Below are 22,782 nucleotides of genomic sequence, written 5' to 3' on the forward strand. Positions count from 1 at the left end.
AGTGGCCGAATGTAGTATTTTGTGTCAATCTTCACTGTGCAAGACACTAGCAGTATAAGACCATAAGACATAGGAGCAAAAAATAGGCCATTCAGCCCATCAAGTCTGCTGCACCGTTCTGTCATGGATGATTCCGTTTCTCACTCAACCCCATGTACCTGCCTCCTCGGCATTTCCTGTAATGCCCTGACTGATAAGCAAACTATTAGCTTCTGCCTTAACTGTACCCACAGACTTGGCCCCCACAGCCGTCTGTGTCAAGAGAATTCCACAGATTCACTGCTCTCTAACTAAATAAAATCCTACATAACTATTCTAAAAGGTCGCTCCTCAGTTTTGAGGCTGTGCCCTCTGTTATGGCTACCCAGACCATGCTAAAAGTCCTCTCCTCATCCACCCTATCCAGACCTTTCCACATTCGGTGGGTTTCAGTGAGATTTAACACCCCCACCCATCCTCATTTATAAAACATAGGTCAGTGTAGGAGAACAGGCCCAAGGCTGGAAAATGCTCCTCATATCTTAATCCCTTAATTCCCGAAATCATCTTCTTGAACACCCTCTGGACTCTCTCTAATGACAACACACGTTTTCTGAGATATGGGTCCCAAATACTCTCAGTGCGACTTGGGTTGTGCCTTATAAAGTACCAGCATTATCTATCTCCTTGTTTATATATTCTACTTCACTTTAAATAAATGACAGCATTTCATTTGCCTTCTTTATCACAGACTCAACCTGTAAACTAACCTTCTGGGAGTCTTGCCCGAGGACTCATCTTTCCTTCTGTACTCCTGTTTGAACCTTCTCCCCAATCGGATAATAGTTCACTATTCACAAACACGAGGAAGTCTGCAGATGCTGGAAATTCAAGCAACACACACAAAATGCTGGTGGAACGCAGCAGGTCAGGCAGCATCTATAGGGAAAAGCACTGTCCACGTTTCGGAACGTTTCAGGACTGACGAAGGGTCTCGGCCCGAAGCGTCGACAGCGCTTCTCCCTCCAACTGACCAGCTGTGTTCCACCAGCATTTTGCGTGTGTTGACTGATTTAAAAGAAACCAGCTCATTTTCTGTGTGGGTCTCAATTGTGTGTCGGGATGGGAAGTGAATCGAAACTATAACTCTGAGAACTCTGTGACCTGGGGCTGGAGGGAAAGGGATGGGGGAAGATATGGTGGGGAAATCTAAATACGTATGGAAATGATATAGGGAAATAATGAAATAATGTGGGAAATGCGGCGGTGGGTAGGGCGGTATGTGAAGGGCGAGGAACAGTCACCGGTCACATGGGAGATGCTCCAGCGAAACGTGATCGTGTTTTACCGCAGATCGGCAGCATTTGCAGGTTTGTTTCCGTGGCCCCGCCCACCGCCTGTGACGCATTGCGCATGCTCACAGGCCCGAACCAGGCAGTGATGTTTTTTTCGTTCTTTGTGGAAGTGGGTCAGCAGCGGGTCCGTGTCCGGGATCGGGTTCGGGATCGGGATCGGGAGGGGGTCCTCGCCCCCTTGGACGGGGGGCCGGAGACGGATTATTCTCTGCGGGGCAACACCAACAATTTCCCTTCGGTGAGTACTGAAGCCGGACCCAAGCGGGGAGGTCTGACGTTGTGTGGTGAGTTAACTTTCCCGAACTCAAACAAGAGAAAATCTGCAGATGCTGGAAATGCGAACAACGCGCACAAAATGCCGGAAGAACTCTGCAGGCCGGGCAGCATCTAGGGGAAGAATACAGTCGACATTACCGGACGAAACCCTTCGGCAGGACTGGAGAATAAAAGGTGGGGGAGGGGAAGGGAGAGAGAAACACAAGGTAATCGGTGAAACCTGAAGGGGCAGGGGATGAACTTTCCAGAACTGGCGGCCTCGCCTCGCTTCCTTCACAGAATCTGCCGGGATCGGTCCGGGTTGTGAGACCTTCACACCGAACCGTCTGAGATGAGCCGCCGCTCAGCCCCTGTTGTTCTGGTCCTATTAGCCGGAGGAAGTAAAAGATGTTTCTATCTTGTTACTGACAAAGAATTGTATAATTTGTGTCCCGTGTGTTATCTGAATTTACTTACCTGTGATGCTGCTACAAGTCAGTGTTTTTCTGTACCTGCACATTCCCGTACTTGTGCACTTCTTAATAAATTCAACAGAACCTGAGAAATCTCAGTGCGATTTGATCAGTGATGATCATTTTGGCAGCTCGGTATGTCGAATGTATGAGACAGTACACTGTTGAATGCAAAACCCTGAACAGTGTTGATAATCAGAGGGAACTTAGGCTCCAAGTGCATCGCTCCCTGAAAGAGACTGCACAGATTGATCGGGTGGTTCAGAAGGCAAATGGCATGGTTGTCTTTATCAGTTGAAGCATTGAGTTCAAAAGTCGGGAAGTTGCGTTGCAGCTTTATAAAACTAGATAGACCACATCTGGAGTGTTTCATACAGTTCTGGTCGCTCCCATTCTCGGAAGGATGTCGGGGCTTTGGAGTGGGCGCAGAAAAGGTTTACCAGGATATTGCCTGGATTAGAGGGCATGAGCTATAACGGGAGGTTGGACAAAATTGTGTCGTTTTCTCCGGAGCCTTGCCGGCTGGGGTGAGACTGGAAAGTCATTCATAAGATTACCAGAGGATTAGAAGCCATGCCTCAGAAAGGCAGCGTCTTTTATCAAGGAACTCCAGCACCCAGGGCATGTGGTTTTCTCAATGTTACCAGCAGGTAAGGAGGTACAGAAGTCTTCAGGAACAGTTTCTTCCCCTCTGCCATCCGATTGCTAAATGGATATTGAACCTTTGAACACTACCTCACATTTAAAATATATAGTATTTCTGTTTGTTGCACGATTTTTAATTTATTCACAAAAACAAAGAGAACCTACAGCACAATACAAGCCCGTCGGCTCACAAAGTCGTGCCAACATGTCCCTAACTTTGGAATTACTATGGTTACCCGTAGCCCTCTATTTTTCTCAGTTAGTATTTCTTTATTTTTCTCCAGGCACCTATTGTGCTGTCTTGTCATAACCATTTCAGCCCTGGGAAAAAGTCTCTGACTATCCACATGATCAATGCCTCTCATCATCTTATACACCTCTATCAGGCCACCTCTCATCCTCCGTTGATCCAAGTAGAAAAGGCCGAGTTCACTCAAACTTTTCTAATAAGGCATGCTCCCCAATCCAGGCAACATCTGTGTAAATCTACTCTGCACCCTTTCTATGGTTTCCACATGCTTCATGTAGTGACGCAACCAGAATTGAGCACAGTGTGGTGTGACCAGAGTCAGATATAGCTGCAACATTACCTCTCGGCTCCTAAATTCAAACCCACGATTGATGAAGGTCAATGCATCATATGCCTTCTTAATCACAGAGTCAACTGGCATAGCAGCTTTGAGTGTCCTTTGGACTGGGACCCCAGGATCCCTCTGATCCTCCACACTGCCAAGAGTCTTACCATTAATGTTATGTTCTGCCATCATGTTTGACCAAAGAAAATGAATCACTTCACACTTATCCTGGTTGAACTCCATCTGCCACTTTTCAGCCCATTTTGCATCCTATCAATGTCTCACTGAAACCTCTAACAGCCCTCCACACTATCCACAACTCCCCCAACCTTTGTGTCATCAGCAATTTTGCTAACTCATTCGTCCATTTCCTCATCCAGGTCATTTATCAAAATCACTAAGAGTAAGGGTCCCAGATATACTGTAAATGATTTAGTTGTTTATTTTTATTATTTTATTTTGGTTTTTTTCCTTCTATAATATGTATTGCATTGAACTGCTGCTGCACAGTTTTCAAATTTCATGACACACACTGGTGATAATAAACCTGATTCTGTTTCTGAGTGGACAAACAATCTATTTTTCCTGGGGGTTGAAATGTCTAATATCTGTGTCTAATGTCTAATGTCTAAATGTCTAATGTCTGTGAGAGGAGATGTAAGCAGCAAGTTTGTTTCTTTACACAGAATGGTGGGTAGCTGGAAAACTCTGCCTGGGGTGGGAGACCCGACTGGTCACGTAATCCCGTTTGCCCCTCCCATTTAACAGCAGATGGGCAGCACCTGTGCATCTGTTTCCGAGGCCCTGCCCTCCGGATGATGTGACACTCACTTCGCGCATGTTCACTGTCTCCGGCCGGGCGGTGTTTTCTTTTCCGCTCAGTGCTGAAGTGCATCATCTGTGGGATCGAGGGAAGGGTCCTCACCTCCTGGGTGGGGGAGCCAGGGGTTGGGATCACTGTCTGTGGGTTGAAGATATTGCGTTCCCATCGGTGAGTATTGAGACCGATCCCAAGCGGGGAGATCCGATGTTGGCCATGAGCCCCAAACTGAGGACCAATTACTCATTTATTTTCCAATTATCTGGGCTGATCAAAAATGTGTAGACTTCACTTAATCTGCATTGAACAATCCAAACCTGGAGCCCAGGCTGTCTATTTCCACAGAGTTGAAATGGAAGACCTACCGACAGGTAACGTGAGGCTGTTTACTGCAGATCTGCCGTGCCCTTCGCTTTGTGATGCAAGATGACGTGGTGTGTGCTCAGAGTCCCGGGATGGGTCAGGATGCTTCCTCTATGTTGTGTTGTGGAATCTGATGTTGGTCACTGAGTCCCGTTAACTTCCCCCAACTCAGCTCATTTCCTGAGGCTGCTCATATTTGTCCTTGAGCTTTCTGGCTGTTGTGTCTTCTCCTGGACTGGGGTGGGTGAGAAAGGGGAACGTCCCAGGTTTTGGGGATCTTTGATTACACTGCCTGCTTTACTGAGGGACTGGGAAGTCTAGGGGGGTGAATGGTTTCTGTGATGTGCACGTGGACAAGTGGTTAAGCAATCTGAAGGACATGAGTTTGAGCCTCAGGCCAGGCAGTGCATTGTATCCTTGAGCATGGCACTTAACCACACATTGCTCCTGCACGTTTATAGCCCAGATGGATCAAATCACCTAATCCTGTTCCTGTGTCTTATGTATTACCATGACAGAATGATGGCTCCTTCTTATGCTATTTAGTTTTGTGATGTGTGAGGGACAATAAAAGATTGTTCACTGAGATTATTATATTTGGCTTCAACGTTCAAATTTCAGTGAGTTTTGTTCTTAGTAACATGAAGCAGAAATGTTTGGTTCTCCTTTTCTTTGCTAATGTGCTTCATTATCTCTCTGGCTAATGTTAGACCTGCGGTGAGAGGTTTATTGGAAGAAAAACCCCAACTGGAAGCAAACCATGGCTGAAGATGTGGGAATAGCAACAAGTGAACTGGCCCGAGGACTGAGAGCATCAACTGGAGAGAACAACACTGAATCAGCTGACTTGAAGTTCCCACTGAGTCAGTGAGGAGGAAGTTTGGTGAGTCTCATTTACTCAAACACTGGTCCTTTATACATTACATACCTGTACAATAGAAGATGGGAAATAGTTGGAGTGAAACTGAATGTGCCCAGAAGAACCATTTATGCCTCTGTCAGGCACAGTTGCAACCACACCAGGTTTGGTAATGTGTTTCCAGCAGCCCAGCCCTTTAAAATCACTCCCATTTTGTGGAAGTCAAATCTGGATAAAGTTGTGGAAATCGGGCAGAATCTGAAGTTGCTGGAGATCTGCACTAAAAACTGAAAATGTTTCAAGTCATCCTGACAAAATGTTATTAACCTGAATTGTAAAGATTGTTCCCCTCCCCACAGCTGGTCCTTACATGCTGAGCAGTTTGGTAATTACAATTTCTTTTATTACATTCATTCTGGATTAGTTTCTGTTTCCTGAAATGTACCTGTTTTACCGTGGGAGTGGAAATGGCTCACTCTGTGATAGTAGAACAGTAAAGTAACCACAACTTTTCCCTGCAAATTACTCTGGTACCAATTAGTTTGTTATTCCTAGAAATGTGTTCAGTACAGTTGTTGCTAACAAGGTTTACAAGAATAATCTCAGGAATGTTCGGCATTATGTATGAGGAGCATTTGATTGTTCTGGACCTGTGCTCAATGGAGTTCATCAGGACGGTGGGGGTGCTGGGGGATGTATGGTTAAGTAAACCTACCAAATGCTGAAAAGCCTGGATACAGTGGACATGGAGAGGATGTTTCCATAAGACTGTGATCTGACAGCGCAGTCTCAGAATAAAGAAGCTTCCCTTTAAAACAGAGAGGGAAAAAAAATTGGCCAGAAGATGTCTGATCTGTGGAATTTGTTGCCACAGAGGTTGGCTGAAGCTGCCATTTGGGTATACATATGACAGAGATTAACATATTGATGATTGCTGAGCAGCTCAGGGTTACAGGAGGAAGGCAGGAATGTGGTGTTGGAATGAAAATCAGCCATGGTTAAATGGTGGGGCAGACCAGTTGGACCAAAGCACATAATTCTGTTCCTGACTGAATGATGGCTCCTCCTTATCCCATATTGGTTTGTGATGTGTGAGTGAAAATAAAAAATGTTTACTGAAATCATTATATCAGCCTTCAACGTTTTGTTCTTAGTAACATTAAGCAGAAATATTTGGTTCTCCTTTTTATTGTTATTGTGCTTCTTTATCACTCTGGTTAAAGTTAGACCTGCAGTGAGAGGTTTATTGGAAGAAAAACCCCAAATGGAAGCAAACCACGACTGAAGACGGGAACAGCAATAAGTGAACCAGCCTGAGGACTGAGAACATAAACTGGAGAGAACAACTCTGCCTCAGGAGAATCGGAGATTCCATTGATTCAGTCAGGAGAAAGTTTGGTGAGTCTCATTTACTCAAACACTGGTCCTTTAGACATTACATACCTGTAAAAGGGAAGGTGGGTTATAGTTGGAGTGAGACTGAATGTGCCCAGAACAACCAGTTATGCCTCTGTCAGACCCAGTTACAATCACTCCAGGTCTGGTACTGAGCTTCCGGTTTCCAGCCCTTTAAAACCACTCCCATCCTGTAAGTCGAAGCTGGAGAGAGTCACTCAGAGACCGTGCGGTACAAACTCTTTATTCCACGTACCTGGGGCTTACTCAGTTAGTCGCTCATTCAGGAACAGTCAATGACTTTCCCCACCCAATCCACTAACTGACTAACAATTCCCCTTACACCACGGATATATCCATCCAGATACCCCCACACAAGACAGGCTGGAGCCAAAGGTATTTACTACATGAGCCGCCCCTATTGACAAATTACAAAACAGTCATAAAGGATTCCAGACACAGAACAGACTGAAGCTGTCCTATCTCTTCTCATGAGTGGACATGGAAACTTGAAACTCCAGCTAGCTACCCTCAAAAAGAAACACGGCTCAGCACATCGGTTGATCATCAGCAGTTTCTTTCAGAAAAACAGGCTGCTATTGTTTAACAAAGTGTTAACCATTTTACAGACTTTATCATTCCCTCCTTTTGATCATTACAATATCAACAAAGCACTAACTTTTTATAGAGAAAGCAACTGATGACAGCATTGGCTTATCAGTGGGTAAAGACAGTGTACAACAGTAATTACAACAAAGATATGTACAACTATTAGGCTATAATGCAGTATCATGCCCCACATATTACCAAACAGGCCTTCACAGATCACCATTTCGATCCTTCAGTGAACCCATGTAAATCCTGCCCTACTTTCTTGATGCTGTCAGTCTCCGTGACAGTGTGCTCGGAGAGGGATGTAATGGTAGTAGATTCATCAGGGATATAGGTTCAACATTCTGTGTCGATAATAGCACAGGTTCCCCCTTTCTCAGCTAGGATAAAATCTAAAGCCATATGATTCTGTAGGACTGTTTGCCAGATTGCAATCATTTCAGTGGATATTTCTGTTACTTGGGCCTGTGTTTCTCTCAAGGCCCCTGCAGTATCGTGGCCAGCTCCTCAAGTGCTGTATCCAAATTGAATATCTCTGATGAATTCCTGGCTACTCCATAGGAGAGAAAAGTAATCATCCACAATCAATCAGTCTCAGTTGTTCCTCTCTGCTGCTGGACACCTGCAAGTATGGCCAGGATGCATGTTTCCCAGTATTGGAAGTTCCGTTTGGTGGGGGCCTGAGACACCATTCCTCAAAACACTGACAGCCACAGTCATCTCTGACTGGACCACAGGTCCTCAACTCACTTCCCCGTATGTTATTTGAGAAAGCCCAGGCTGAGAGTTCCTCACTCTGGTTGAGCGGGATTACTGACATTGGAACCATAGTTTTACCATGCTGTGGAATTTCAGCCCAAACCCAGCAGGCCCCTAGTTCTACCTGATTGGCACAGGTATTACAGAAAGATGGAAATGTGTTAACATGGGGGCCCCCGGATGCTGGGGTGAGCCCTCTCAAACACATAAACATGAACACCACTAACAACCAATACATTTTCCATTAGTCCGAGAGAGACCTTCTACTCAGTTCCTTCAGTAACATGTTTGGCGCCTAATGATGTATCCACCGAGATTGCCCCTTCAGTTTCTCAGCTGTGGGAGTGGTCGGTAACACCTGATATGGTCCTCTCCACTGAGGTCCAAGATTCCCTTAATCCCAGTTCTTCATCAGGAAAAAAAATCCCAGGTTCTATGGTGCAGAGTAGTTCTCTTCCTTGTATGCCTGTCATACCTGTGAATGTATGCTTGGAAAATTTTGGTTAGTTGGCATATATATTTCCCCATGCCTTCCCCTCGGGTATGAATATCCAATTTTGCTGGTAGACTTTCTGGGAGCAATGGTACACAAGGTCTTAGTCCCTAGGGTCTCCTCATGGGCCATCCATAAATGATTTCAGCTGGTGACAACCCTGTTTTCCCCTGTGGGGTAACCCTCATGTGGAACTGGGTAATGGTAGGACCTTCAACCAGGTGAGTCCAGTCTCCACTGTTAGTCTGGCCAATTTACTCTTCAGAGTGCCATTGGCTCTCTCCACTCTGCCAGCGGCCCGTGGGTGGTGTACACAGTGGAATTGTTGCTGGATAGCTAGTTCGTTATGTATGCCTTTGTTTACTTTCATCACGAAGTGTGGGTCATTGTCAGAGCTCAGCATCTCTGCCAGGCCGTACCTGAGAATTATTTCCCATAATAATACCTTCACAACAGTCATAACAGTATTATTGGTAGTTGGAACAGCTTCAACCCATCTACTAAACATATCTATAATATCTCAGCAGTATCTATAGCAATGTACTCTAGGCAATTCAATCAAATCAACTTGTAGACACGAAAAGGTCCACCTGTCAAGGGACTCGTACCTGGTGTGCAGGGCACAGGTTACCAACCATTCCGTCCTTTCCCAGGTGTGTACAATTATGTATATAATCGACCAATATTGGTAAAAACTGTGTAGGAACACAAACCTGTCCCACTGGGGTGAACCAAAAACCTAGGCCGGGGTCTTTCTGGCACCCCATATGGGACCACAGTTTTCACTCCTCCTCAGAGGCATCCCCCTGAGAAAAACAAAACTTACGGTAGCTGTAGAACGGTGAGTAAGTTGTTTACAAAGGTTGCATTACTAATGGGGTGGCCAGAGGAAGTCAGGAATCCCCATGTTCCCAGAGAGCCCCGTAGTCATGTACAATCCCAAATGCATAACGGAAGTCTGTGTAAACGTTCCCACTTTAGTCTGTTGCTGGGATACAGGCACGAGTCAGAGCAAACAGCTCAGCCTTCTGGGCAGAGACAGCTGCTTCAAAAGAGGCCTGTTCAGTTACTTCACTGTCCGTCACTATTGCATAGTCAGAATATTGTTATCCTGCTGGATCCACAAAAGAGCTTCCATTCTCATAAAACTTTGCCTCGGGATTGAGGGGATATTGCTAAATGGATGGGAGAGTCTGTCCTTCTTTCATGGTGATCCAGACAGGGGGGCAGTCGGTGCAACAGACTTCTCGGCCTGAAATTGCACAGAGATGGGGTACAGCATCTTGGGATTGGTCACTATTAAAAGGTTGTCTTACCAGATATCCCGTCTTCACCTCAGACTCCTTCCCGTATTGGACTAGACCCACAGCCAGTCTTGCCAGTCTCCTTCGGTGCTGGAGGCTTGTTTCGTTAGGGTGTAGGCCAGGAACCCTGGGCTCTTTGGCTTGAACCCAGAGCAAATCCTAATGGTGGTATGGGGAACTACCAGTTCTGTCTGTCGCCAAAGGAAATCCGGAAATTCGGCCAGTAATGCAATACCGTCTCTTCCTTTAACCTCTCTAATCACCGTGACTGGGAACTTCTGTCCCTCGAGGGATGTATAATATTGGCTTTCCTCAGTGGCACACCCTGTAGGGTCAAAGCACAGAGTCACATGAGGGTCGGCTGCTGGCAGAAGGAGTGGGGTCCAAATTAAGTGCCCTCCACTTGGGGGTCAGAAACTGGGGAAGCTGTCGGTTGTTCTCCTGACAAGGGTGACAGCATTGTCTGTGCAAAGAATCTCGACTTCCAACGGACAGAGCAAGTCTCTCCCTGCTAGATTACACCCCCCGTCTGGTGGTGAATGTAAATGAAACCTCACACTGGCTTCCATGGAATTCCACCTGCAGTGGCTGGGTACGTGAATACGTACTGTTACGTATTCAGGCAACAATAAATATATGAGTTCGGCAAGGGTTTCTTATAACAAACAACACGTTTATTAAACACAGAAAACAAACCCCCCCAAAAGTAAACAAACACTCCCGTAACCGGAAACAGCTGCTGAGCGGCTGTTCAAACAGTTCGTAAAGTGATATTCCAAAACAGTTCTTTAAAGTGGTATTGCCAAAAACAGTTCTTTAAAGTGGTATTGCCAAAAACAGTTCTTTAAAGTGGTATTGCCAAAAGTTCGATATGCTCACAGTCCATTTAAAAGGAGAGACTTTATAGGACGATTTAGGTTCTCTTTCACATCGCTTGCTTCGATCCCCGACGTCGAACTTCCCACGAAGAATTTACGAAACAGAACGGCTTAAAGGCACTGACCTTTCCTTCTCCACTACCTTCAATCCTTTCTAGGTAAACCTAGGGATTAACACGAAGATAGTCAACGAAATCCTTCCAAATAAGGATCAAAAAAAGGTCGCCCCCGTTTCACCGTAGAAAGCAATTCTCCTCGATCTTTAACTTCCAATCTTGAATCTTCACTCTCCTCTAATTCCCTCGAACTAACAGAATCATAAAGAACCTGTTGGCATTAACCTTTTAAACTTAGGCATTAAATAAAAACTTCATCCTTCAACTAAACTGCGTCATCACTTCAAACACGCAGTGGCATGAAGTCAACTTGGCAAATCCAGCCACGAACTGCCCCTCCTCACAGGGTGGGGTCTACCTTTTATAACCTGTTAAAAAAAACCTGTCACTTGATCTCTACTGGCGGGAAAATGACGTCATTCCACCATCACAAGACCATCACCTCAAGTCCAGTACAGCTTCAACCCCAGTCACATGACAAGGGCTCCACTGTCATGTATCACGAGTACGTAACAGTACGTTCCGTGCCTTCGAACCCAGACAGAGTGATTGTAGCATCTGATAGCTGGAATCCCTGTTCCGATCCTATTTCCTGATCGAGAGTGGTTGTGGTTGCCCTCATATCAATCATAAATGGAACTGGATTTCCAGCAACTTGGAATATTACATCGGGCTCTTCCTGAGGGTTGGCACTCATAGTTGGAAGCATCTTCTTGTCAGTTTCTAAATGGGTTGTTGATCCCACCTGTCCCTTGGTAGGTTTTTGCTCCCATTTCTGTTCCTCAGATATAGCCCGTTCGCATCCTTCTTCCCGCTGAGCATATTCACCTTTAATATTAGTTCCCTTCGGGGTTGATCGGGATTCGAAAGTTGGGTCCAAATGATATGTCAAAGCTCGTCGCATTAGATTTCGGTCATTGTCAGGCCAATCCATATTATTTGTTTTAATCATGTTGGCTAACTTAGTTGGTAAGCATTGGAGCAGTAGGGCATTGAACTGGGGGGACAGATTCCCATCATTAAAGGCTTGGTCTCCTGCGAAGGTGCCGTAGCAGGCCACAAATCACTCTCAATAGTCTGGTCCCCATTCCCAGGCTTAAGTTTGCATTCAGGTACTTTAGTGATGTTCACAGGTTGCTAGAGAGCTGTTTACAAAGCTTGAATGATCTGGTCCATCTGTTCATTCTCATTATGTTTTCCCACCTGTAACTCCTGATAGGTTTGGTATCTCAATTCTGCCTTCCATTTCCTCCCCTCATCACCTGAGAGAATCATGCAGGAGAGACCAAATAAATCATGCGGAGTTGCATTAAACATTTGTATAGTACTGTGGGCACACTGAGCAAACTGTGCTGCTTTGTCCTTTCTATCTGGGGCCTGATTCAGGATCATTATCATTTCTTGATGCTTCCAGGGAGCATACACAGGAATCACTGAGGGCTGTCCCTCCTCCTTGTCCTAGGGGGAGCATTTGCTACTGCTGTTCAGGAGGATTTAAACTAATGTGGCGGGGGATAGGAACAAGTGCAGAGAGACAGGCAGGCAGGCAGTCAAATCCAGGGCAAAAATCAAAAAGGGCCACTTTTCAACATAATTGTATAAGGGCTAAGAGTGTTGTAAAAACAAGCCTGCAGGCTTTGTGTGTCAATGCAAGGAGCATTCATAATCAGGTGGATGATTTGAATGTGCAGATAGTTATTAATGAATATGATATAGTTGGAACCACATAGACATGGCTCCAGAGTGACCAAGGATGGGAGCTCAACATCCAGGGATATTCAATATTCAGGAGGGATAGGCAGGAAAGAAAAGGAGGTGGGGTAGCGTTGCTGGTTAGAGAAGAGATTAACGCAATAGAAAGGAAGGACATTAGCCTGGAGGATGTGGAATCGATATGGGTACAGCTGTTTAACACTGAGGGGCATAAAACGCTGGTGGTAGTTGTGTACAGGCCACCTAACCGTAGTAGTGAAGTTGGGGATGGCATTAAACAGGATATTAGAAATGCGTGCAAAAAAGAAACACTAGTTATAATGGATGACTTCAATCTACATATAGATTGGGTGTACCAAATTGGTAAGGGTGCTGAGGAAGAGGATTTCTTAGAATGTGTGCGGGATGGTTTTCTGAACACAATACTCCAGGTGCGGTCTCACCAAGGCCTTGTACAACTGCAGCAGAACCTCCCTGCTCCTGTACTCAAATGCTTTTGCTATGAATGCCAGCATACCTTTCGCCTTTTTCACCGCCTGCTGTACCTGCATGCCTCCCTTCAATGACTGGTGTACAATGACACCCAGGTTTCGTTGCACCTCCCCTTTTCCTAATCGGCCACCGTTCAGATAATAATCTGTTTTCCTGTTCTTGCAACCAAAATGGATAACCTCATATTTATCCTCATTAAATTGCATCTGCCATGAATTTGCCCACTCACCTAACCTATCCAAGTCACCCTGCATCCTCTCAGCACCCTCCTTACAGCTAACACCGCCGACCAGCTTCATGTCATCCGCAAACGTGCAGATGCTGCATTTAATTCCCTCATCTAAAATCATTAATATATATTGTAAACAACTGGGGTCCCTGCACTGAGCCTTGTGGTACCCCACTAGTCATTGCCTGCCATTCTGAAAAGTTCCCGTTTACTCCCACTCTTTGCTTCCTGTCTGCCAACCAATTCTCTATCCACATCAATACCATACCCCCAATACTGAGTGTGTTAAGTTTACACACTAATCTCCTGTGTGGGACCTTGTCAAAAGCCTTTTGAAAATCTAAGTATACCACATCTACTGGCTCTCCCCTATCCACTCTACTAGTTACATCTTCAAAAAATTCTATAAGATTCGTCAGACCGGAATTTCCTTTCACAAATCCATGCTGACTTTGTCTGATGATTTCACCTCTTTCCAAATGTGCTGTTATCACATCTTTGATAACCGACTCTAGCATTATTCCCACCACCGACGTCAGAATAATTGGTCTATGATTCCCCGGTTTTTCTCTCCCTCCTTTTTTAAAAAAGTGGGCTTACATTAGCCACCTTCCAATCCTCAGGAATTAATCCAGAATCTAAGGAGTTTTGAAAAATTATCACTAATGCATCCACTATTTCTTGGGCTACTCTGGGATGCAGAACATCTGGCCCTGGGGATTTATCTGCCTTTAATCCCTTCAATTTACCTAACACCACTTCCCTACTAACATGTATTGCCCTCAGTTCCTCCATCTCACTAGACCCTCGGTCGCTTACTATTTGCGGAGGGTTATTTATGTCCTCCTTAGCGAAGACAGAACCAAAGTAGTTATTCAACTGGTGTGCCATGTCTTTGTTCCCTATGATCAATTCAACTGTTTCTGACTGTAAAGGTCCTTACATTTGTCTTGACCTGTCTTTTTCTTTTCACATATCTGTAAAACCTGTTACAGTCAGTTTTTATGTTCCCTGCCAGCTTTCTCTCATAATCTTTTTTCCCTTTCCTAATTAAGCCTTTTGTCCTCCTCTGCTGGTGTCTGAATTTCTCCCAGTCCCCAGGTGTGGCACATTTTTTTGCTAATTTATATGTTTCTTCTTTGGACTTGATACTATCCCTAATTTCCCTTGTCAGCCACAGGTGCACTACCTTCCCGGGTTTATTCTTTTGCCAAACTGGGATGAACAATTGTTGTAGTTCATCCATGCTTTAAATGCTTGCCACTGCATATTCACCGTCAACCCTTTAAGTATCATTTGCCAGTCTATCTTAGCTAATTCACGTCTCATACCTTCAAAGTTACCTTTCTTTAAGTTCAGAACCCTTGTTTCTGAATTAACTATGTCACTCTCCATCTTAATGAAGAATTCCACCATATTATGGTCACTCTTACCCAAGGGGCCTCGCACGACAAGATTGCTAACTAACCCTTTCTTTTTGCTCAATGCACAATGTAGAATGGCCTGCTCTCTAGTTGGTTCCGCAACATTCAAAGGCAATGGCAAGCATTTAAAAATTGCATGGATGAACTACAACAAGTTTTAAGTTTTTCAGCTTAAACCTATTCCCCCTCGTGTTAGCTGTTTCAGCCCTGGGGAAGAAGCCGCTGGCTATCCACACGACCAATGCCTCTCATCATCTTATGCACTTGCATGATTTTCTACAGGGTGAATAAGACGATGAGCTCACTGTGGTTTTTACGTTCTCTCTCTCTCTCTCTCTCTCTCTCTCTCTCTCTCTCTCTCTCTCTCTCTCCTTGTGTCTAATGTCACAGCCCCGCCTCACTCAGGCACAAAGTGACACTCACAGTAAGCGAACCTGTGGTCTCGTAACACAATGCACCTCTAAGGTCTGACAGCAGACTAGCGAGTGAATCTTCGATGGTGCAGAGTCAAAAACAAAAAAGTTGCCAGCCTGAGTCAGCGTTTTGGGGCTCCAGAGAGCGATGGGGTCTAGAATTTACCAGGAGGAGGAGGAATCAGACCAGCAGGATGTGGCTACAAAAGAAAGGTCAGAAACATTTGGAAACTGGTTGTCCGGAAAAAAAGGTGGTTAATTTCAGGCAGCAAATGTGGAGAGGAATAAAAAGACAATGTTTAGGCTGAGCCCCTTCAGCATGCCTGGACTGTGTACTCTGCTGCTTAGTTCCTCTCTGAATTGCAGAGCTCCTCCAGCGTTTTGTGTGTGTGTGTCTCTGTATTTCCAGCAACTGCAGAATCTCCTGTGTTTTATATCTGCATTTTACTTTGGCGTGAGATACACGTTGATATTGAGTACATTGAGTATATTTTATGGGAGCTGCTTTCTACGTTAAAACAGCTGCAGAATTTTTCTATACACACTATAAAAAAAATGAGGTATGGACATTGAACCGGTGCTTGCAGAAATGGTTAATGGCATCGTGATTACCCATAGGGCCATGCATTAAGAATTTTGCCAGCGCTAAAGCGCTGATGAAATGCGCAGGTGTCAGGCTGAGGACGTCCCTGAGTATCACGCATGCGCGCAGTACACTGAAGGCTTTAAAAATGTCGGGTGCAGGTAATAGCGATTCTCCGTGTTTTTATCTTAAACACCGACTTCGCGACAATTCCTGTGAAATCTGGACACCATGGCCAACAATCCCGGGACAGTCCTGCTCTTGTCCCTGTCTCTCAGCACCACGATCCATACACAGGCCCCGGGGAGCTTCTGGCTGCTGAGTGAATGGGAACCAATGGATCTTTCAGACAGAGCTGAGCTCCAGCTATAATAACGGCAAGGATTAGGAACTCAGAGAAAGGGAACAAAATCTTTTACATCACCAGTTGAGAAAATCACCTTTGTTTTACCTCCAATCACTAATAAGAGAAAATCTGAAGATGCTGGAAATCCAAGCAACACACACAAAATGCTGGAGGAATTCAGCATTGGTACTCTTTTCCGTAGATGCTGCCTGGCCTGATGAGTTCCTCCAGCATTTTGTGTGTGTTGCTTGTTCTACCTCCTCTTGTTCTGGACTTTTCTACCGGTGATAACATGTATTGTCCCATTCTCTCTGGGTACTGAATGATATCAAGCACCTTTGCCCTGGGCAGCAAGTAGCTTTCACATCTCAAATGTGCCAGACTCCAGTGAGACAGAAAGACTACTGCCCTTCCCTTCGTATTCATTGGCATTGCAATCACTGAGTTCACCACTGTCAGTCTTTGTCTGATGTGTGTATTGTGGCGATGCAAACGTTGCTGGAGAATTGGGGGAGGCTTCAAGGGAGGATAGAAACTGAGTTCACCACTGTCAGTCATTGGGGGCGGGGGAGGGTTCAGGGGAAATATTTATGTAGAATATAGAATCTGGTGATATTTGTGTGTATTCTGGTGTTGCAAAAGTTGCTGGAGAATTTGCAAGTGGGAAGAAGTGGAATGATATTTGGAAATCTGACTTGTTAAAGCATAACTTAGCAAGCAAACAACATAGGGACAACATGCAAAAACTTTGGTGAGAAAATCCTTCATTACCCATTACAGGCCTGCTACATAGGTTGTGTGAGAGTGTAGATGAACTGGATTGAACCCAGAGGAGATCAAAGTTCCTATTGACTGTGATTTTCTAGCTGTGAAAATGAATACCTCTCTATATAAAATTCACTGTGCACATCTTGTCACTGGGTAAAAAAAATGCACAGTGCAAGATTTATGTACACACTGGTTATTACAAATTAGAGGGGGTATTGGAGGGAAGATGGGGAAACCTGTAGTGTCCCTGATGCCCTCACTTACAAGAAGTGCATCCAGCTGCAGCTTGTAACCCTGCACTTTAAGGAGTTGGAACTTGAAACACATATGGGAATTGATGGTCATTCCAGATGCCAGCACTCTGCCCAGTCAGGAGATGATTTATCTTCCAACTTGGGTTTAACCTCACCGTAACAGTGTGATACCAAATCAAATCTTAGCAACTCAAGTAATCTCATCTGAAATGTTGTCCTACACTCATTGATGGATTTTGTAAATCTTTTACAGGTTAAAAACGGGAAGGAATTTGTCTCCAGGAATCTCAAACACGGCACAACAGTTTTTTTGTCTCTGTCCAGATATTTAAGAAGTGGAGCAAGGGATTCAATCAACCATCCTTCCTGCTCAGACTGTGGGGAGGGATTCACTTGGTCATTTCAACTGAAGGTACATCAGCAAGTTCACACTGGGCAAGGCCATTCATCTGTTCTGTGTGTGAGAAAGGATTCTGTCGGGCATCCCACCTGTGGACACACCGGTCAGATGACACTGGGCAGAGCTGGTCATCTGCTGAATTTTGGGGAAGGGATTCTCTCGGTCATCTGACCTAATGGCACACCAACGTGTTCACACCAGGGAGCAGGCATTCACCTGCACAGTCTGTGGGAAGGGATTCACTGCGTCATCCAACCTACAGAGACATCAGCGAGTTCACACGGGGGAGAAGCCATTCACCTGCACAGTCTGTGGGAAGGGATTCACTCAGTCATCCCACCTACAGAGTCATCAGCGAGTTCACACTGGGGAGAAGCCGTTCATTTGCTCAGTCTGTGGGAAGGGATTCACTCAGTCATCCCAACTACAGAGTCATCAGCAAGTTCACACTGGGGAGAAGCCATTCACCTGCTCAGTCTGTGGGAAGGGATTCTCTCAGTCATCCAACCTACAGAATCATCAGCGAGTTCACACTGGGGAGAAGCCGTTCACCTGTTCAGAATGTGGGATAGGATTCACTCAGTCATCCCAACTACTGGCACATCAGTCAGTTCATAATGGGGAGTGGCCATTCACCTGCTCAGTCTGTGGGAAGGGATTCACTCAGTCATCCCACCTACAGAGTCATCAGCGAGTTCACACTAGAGAGAAGCCGTTCACCTGCTCAGTCTGTGGGAAGGGATTCACTCAGTCATCCCAACTACAGAATCATCAGCGACATCACACTGAGGAGTGGCTGTTCACCTGCTCAGAATGTGGGAAAAGATTCACTCAGTCATCCACCCTACTGAGTCATCAGCGTGTTCACACTGGGGAGAAGCCGTTCACCTGCTCAGAATGTGGGAAAAGATTCACTCACTCATCCACCCTACAGAGACACCAGCGAGTTCACACTGGGGAGAGGCCATTCACCTGCTCAGTCTGTGGGAAGGGATTCACTCGGTCATCCATCCTACAGAGTCATCAGCGAGTTCACACTGGGGAGAAGCCGTTCACCTGCTCAGTCTGTGGGAAGGGATTCACTCATTTATCCAGCCTACAGAGTCATCAGCGAGTTCACACTGGGGAGAGGCCATTAACCTGCTCAGACTGTGGGAAGAGTTTCACTCGGTCATCCCAACTACTGGCACACCAGTCAGTTCATACTGGGGAGAAGCCGTTCACCTGCTCAGTCTGTGGGAAGGGATTCACTCAGTCATCCAGCTTACAGAGTCATCAGCGATTTCACACTGGGGAGAGGCCGTTCAACTTAGACTGTGGGATAGGATTCACTCGGTCATCACAACTACTGGCACACCAGTCTGTTCACAGTGGGGACTGGCCGTTGTTATGAATCCCTGGGTTTTGTTTGATGTGGACTGTCATTTTAAGAGAGAGAGACAGGGATTAGGATGCCGACTCAGTCTGACTTGCTGCTTGTTTTCATTGCTCGCAGCTTGTTTAGTTTTAACCGAGGACACAGACACTCAGAGACAGACAGAGACAAAGGAGGAAAAATGGAAGGATCGAAACCAGGGAACTAGTGGCCAAGGGTCACTGTTTGAAACTTTCCTATGCCCACAAGGACGGGTTAATTATCGATTCACCGTACATCGAATGTGTGGTTGTCATCTCATTTGATCCTTAAGAGTGGATTGGATTTGGCGCATCCTGTGGAGACCACTTATGTGTTAACCCTTGCCTGGCTGTGGTGTGGTAGTTCACGAAGACAATACCCCTTGTGACAAGTCACTTTCGATGATAATTTGTATGTGGATTTGGAACAATGACGGATAAAATCTCCAGCAACTGTTCTCTCGTTTTACCACCGTGGAACCTGTGCAATTCTACATATTTGACTTCTCTCGCCATTTACCCTGGATCATAACTCACTCTCTCTCATCGCCTATTCTGTAGTTGAACTGAACTTTCATACTTTACCATCTCAAGACTGGAAGCCTTGTTTCCCCTGAGCTCAATAGTTTGGGAGTAACATTTACACACATTTATAAACTTAACACTGTTAACTTCTGTTTATCTTGTTGAAGTTGCAATTTTACAAGTAGATTCTAATAAAGACAGATTTAACATCAAAACCAGACTCCAGGTGTAGTCTATTGCTGCTGGCTTGTTTCTAAAGCATTATGGTTCGTAACAAATTTGGGGCCTGCGTCTGGGATATGAACAAATTTGGGGGCTATTAATCGATGAATTATCGATTTGATTGGGGAAATCCCTTTTGATTTATTTGTGTGTGGAAATCAGGAGCAATGGACATTTATAAATTTCTGGAAGCGCCAACCCCTGAGGCATTAGGAAAAGCCAAAAAGAATGAATTGCTGACTGTTGCTAATGGGCTGAATCTTAAGCAGGTAAGGGGGTGTGAAGGACCAGAGCAAGCATGAAACTGGGAGAGGAGGTAAAATTAAACCAATAGGGGTTTTATTATAAAATATAGGCACCCACCCCCTTTTTCAGAGACTGGGATCCCTGTTTCAACTGCTAATGATGTGCATTGCAATGTGTTCACCTCTCAGTCCTCGATTCTCTAAATGAAAGGGTTATCACATTTGATCTTTCTTTATATGATGACCCAACCATTTCAGGGATCAGTCTGTTGAAACTTCATTGCACTCTCTAATACAAATACTCTCCAATCACTTTTTTAATCCTCTGTGCAAAAAATGTCCATCTTCTGCAGCCCCGTGTTGCCCCAACGACTCACCTCCTACCCCCGTCATTGGCCCCACTTGCAGGTCAACCGTCTGTCGGTGTTTCCTCCCCTATGTGAATCCCTCTGCTCGCCACCACCGTGGGCTCAGACATTTCCACAGATTTCCAGCGGGGCAAACATCTTTTCCGCTCCCTCTCACACCATCTTTTTCCTTTCAATTAAATCCCTCCTCTCCCTCCCCAGGGAACTGGCATCAAACCGACAGGCCAAGCGGTCTCCACCTCTCGGCGACATATCAGACTCCGGCTGCAGGAGACGCTTCACAAACGCCCCAACTTCCCTTGGAGGGAAATGGAAATAAATCAAAAAACGGACATTTACTCCGCTGTGATGTGGAGTTTGAGGCCAGAGAGGGAGGCGAACTCAGCGGGGGTAACACCCTCTGGACTTGTCCACCTCTGCGACTGGTGGTAACAAGTGATTGACTTCGCTTTGCACCAATGGGAATAGCGCAGCCCCTGAATCCTTTGTTGACAGCGGTGGGGGAGGGCTGGTCACGTGACTATTAGCCCAGCTATTAAACTGATAAAGCCCGAGCTCACCAGCGCATGGATGACGTAAGACGCTGTGCACGTAAGGGCAGATCCCGGTGTGGGAAGCCCATGCGTGACGTCAGGCGCGAGGGGGTTCTGTGCGACGTCACCTGTGGGGATGCGCTCTCATTTAAATGCACCTTAATGTGCGTTTCTTATGATTTCAGAGGGACAACAACATTAATCACGGGTTTCATTACTGAATCCACTGTTGTGAGATGTAAAGTCAACTGTTATGTGTCCGGCTGGGCCGTGTTGTTTTGGGGGCTATTGATCGATTAATTAGCTATTTGATCGGGCATATCCCTTTAGATTTATTTGTGGAAATCAGCAGCAGTGGATATTGATAAATTTCTGTAGGTTGGATGACTGAGTGAATCCCTTCCCACGTACTTCCTCATCTTGGTCTTCCTGGAATCATTCTTTGAAACTTCTCCGGACCCACTCAATTACGAGCACATCTTTTGCTCAGATAATAAGACGTAAGTACAGATCGGAATCTGCTCATAATGCACCAACAGTGATCTGCCCAATGCGTTATAAAGCTATTGTATCGCATCCTTGCTCTTATATTGTTAACATTGCAGTTGTCATCCTTAATCAACTCAATCTGCAAGCAAATCTTTAGGGCCTCTTGCTCAAGGACTCACAAGCACTTATGCACATCTAATTTTTTCAAGTTTCTCCCATTTTTTTTTCTACGCCCAATTACTTCTACCAAATGTACATGAGTTGTATACACTGTATTTCAACTGCTACTTTGCTGGCCTTCTCCAGACCTATCGAAGTCCTTCTGCAGACTCCCGCTTTGCTCTAAACTACCTGTCCCGTACCTATCTTTGTATCAACTGCAATGTTCGTCACCAAGGTATCAATTCTGTCATCCATCTCATTCACATTTAACATGAAATGATGCGGTCTCAATACTGACCCCTACAGAGCAGCATTAGTTACCGACAGCAAAACAGAATTGCCCACATTATTCTGACTCTTTCTCCCTTGTCAGTACAAGTTTCTTCCCTGTAATTCCATGAGCTGTGATCCTGTTAAGCAGCCTCACGTGCAGCACCTTAGAAACTTAGAAAACCTGCGGCACGTTACAGGCCCTTTGGCTCACAAAGCGATGCCGAACATGTCCTTGCTCTAGAAATGCCAAGGGTTACCTACAGTTCTCTATTTTTCTAATCTCCCGTGTACCTATCCAGGAGTCTCTTAAAAGACCCTATCGTGTCCGCCTCTACCACGATTGCCGGCAGCCCATTCCAAACACTTACCACTCTCTGTGTAAAAAACTTACCCCTGACATCTCCTCTGTACCTACTTCCAAGCATCTTCAAACTATGCCCTCGTGCTCGCAATTTCAGCCCTGGGAAAAAGCCTCTAACTGTCCATACGATCAATGTCTCTCATTTTCTTGAACAACTCTATCAGGTCACCGCTCATCCTCCATCACTCCAAGGAGAAAAGACTGAGTTCACTCAACCTATTCTCAAAAGACATGCTCTCCTATCCAGACACCATCCTCGTAAATCTCCTCAGCACCCTTTCTATGGCTTCCACATCCTTCCTGTAGTTTGGCGACCAGAACTGAGCACAGTACTCCAAGTGGGGTCTGACCAAAGTCCTATATAGCTGCAACATTACATCTCGGCTTTTAAACTCAAGCCTGCGGTTGATTAAGGCCAATGCACAGTATGGCTTCTTAACCACAGAGTCAACCTACATAGCAGCTTTGAGTGTCCTATGGACTCCGTCCCCAAGATCCCTCTGTTCCTCCACACTGCCAAGAGGCTTACAATTAATACTATATTCTATAATATTTGACAGACGAAAATGAACCACATCACACTTCTTTGGGTTGAACTCCGTTTGCCTCTTCTCAGCCCAGGTTTGCAGACTATCAATATCCCCCTGCAACCTAACCCAACCTTTGTGTCATCAGCAAATTTGCTAACCCGTACCTCCACATCCTT

At 45.4% G+C, this 22,782-nt stretch overlaps 2 protein-coding genes across 6 annotated transcripts in view; one reads left to right on the forward strand and one right to left on the reverse strand.

The window, feature by feature from the left end:
- The first annotated feature begins 1,414 nt into the window (after window positions 1-1,414).
- On the forward strand, window positions 1,415-19,632 carry LOC132389175 (gastrula zinc finger protein XlCGF26.1-like). Of its 4 annotated transcripts, none has more exons than XM_059961637.1 (4): window positions 1,415-1,618; window positions 5,176-5,348; window positions 6,548-6,722; window positions 17,357-19,632. In XM_059961637.1, the coding sequence occupies exon 4, from the start codon at window positions 17,679-17,681 to the stop codon at window positions 18,894-18,896; it is 1,218 nt and encodes a 405-aa protein (XP_059817620.1). In that variant the 5' UTR covers window positions 1,415-1,618; window positions 5,176-5,348; window positions 6,548-6,722; window positions 17,357-17,678; the 3' UTR covers window positions 18,897-19,632. The 4 variants fall into 4 exon arrangements, with proteins under 4 accessions (XP_059817620.1, XP_059817621.1, XP_059817618.1 ...); XM_059961638.1 differs by having other exon boundaries at window positions 1,416-1,572; window positions 6,552-6,722; XM_059961635.1 differs by having other exon boundaries at window positions 1,417-1,572.
- LOC132389174 (zinc finger protein 229-like) overlaps window positions 6,729-22,782 on the reverse strand; it is a 42,221-nt gene continuing 26,167 nt past the window's right edge. Inside the window, exon 3 of one of the 2 annotated variants that reach the window (XR_009510445.1) lies at window positions 6,729-10,212. The gene's annotated coding sequence lies outside the window, so the exon portion shown is untranslated. Of the gene's footprint in view, window positions 10,213-10,945; window positions 12,144-22,782 lie in introns of those variants that run through there. The other variant, XR_009510444.1, reaches the window with a different exon arrangement.

This window comes from Hypanus sabinus, unplaced genomic scaffold (assembly GCF_030144855.1).
Source record: "Hypanus sabinus isolate sHypSab1 unplaced genomic scaffold, sHypSab1.hap1 scaffold_489, whole genome shotgun sequence".
Classification (NCBI taxonomy): domain Eukaryota; kingdom Metazoa; phylum Chordata; class Chondrichthyes; order Myliobatiformes; family Dasyatidae; genus Hypanus; species Hypanus sabinus.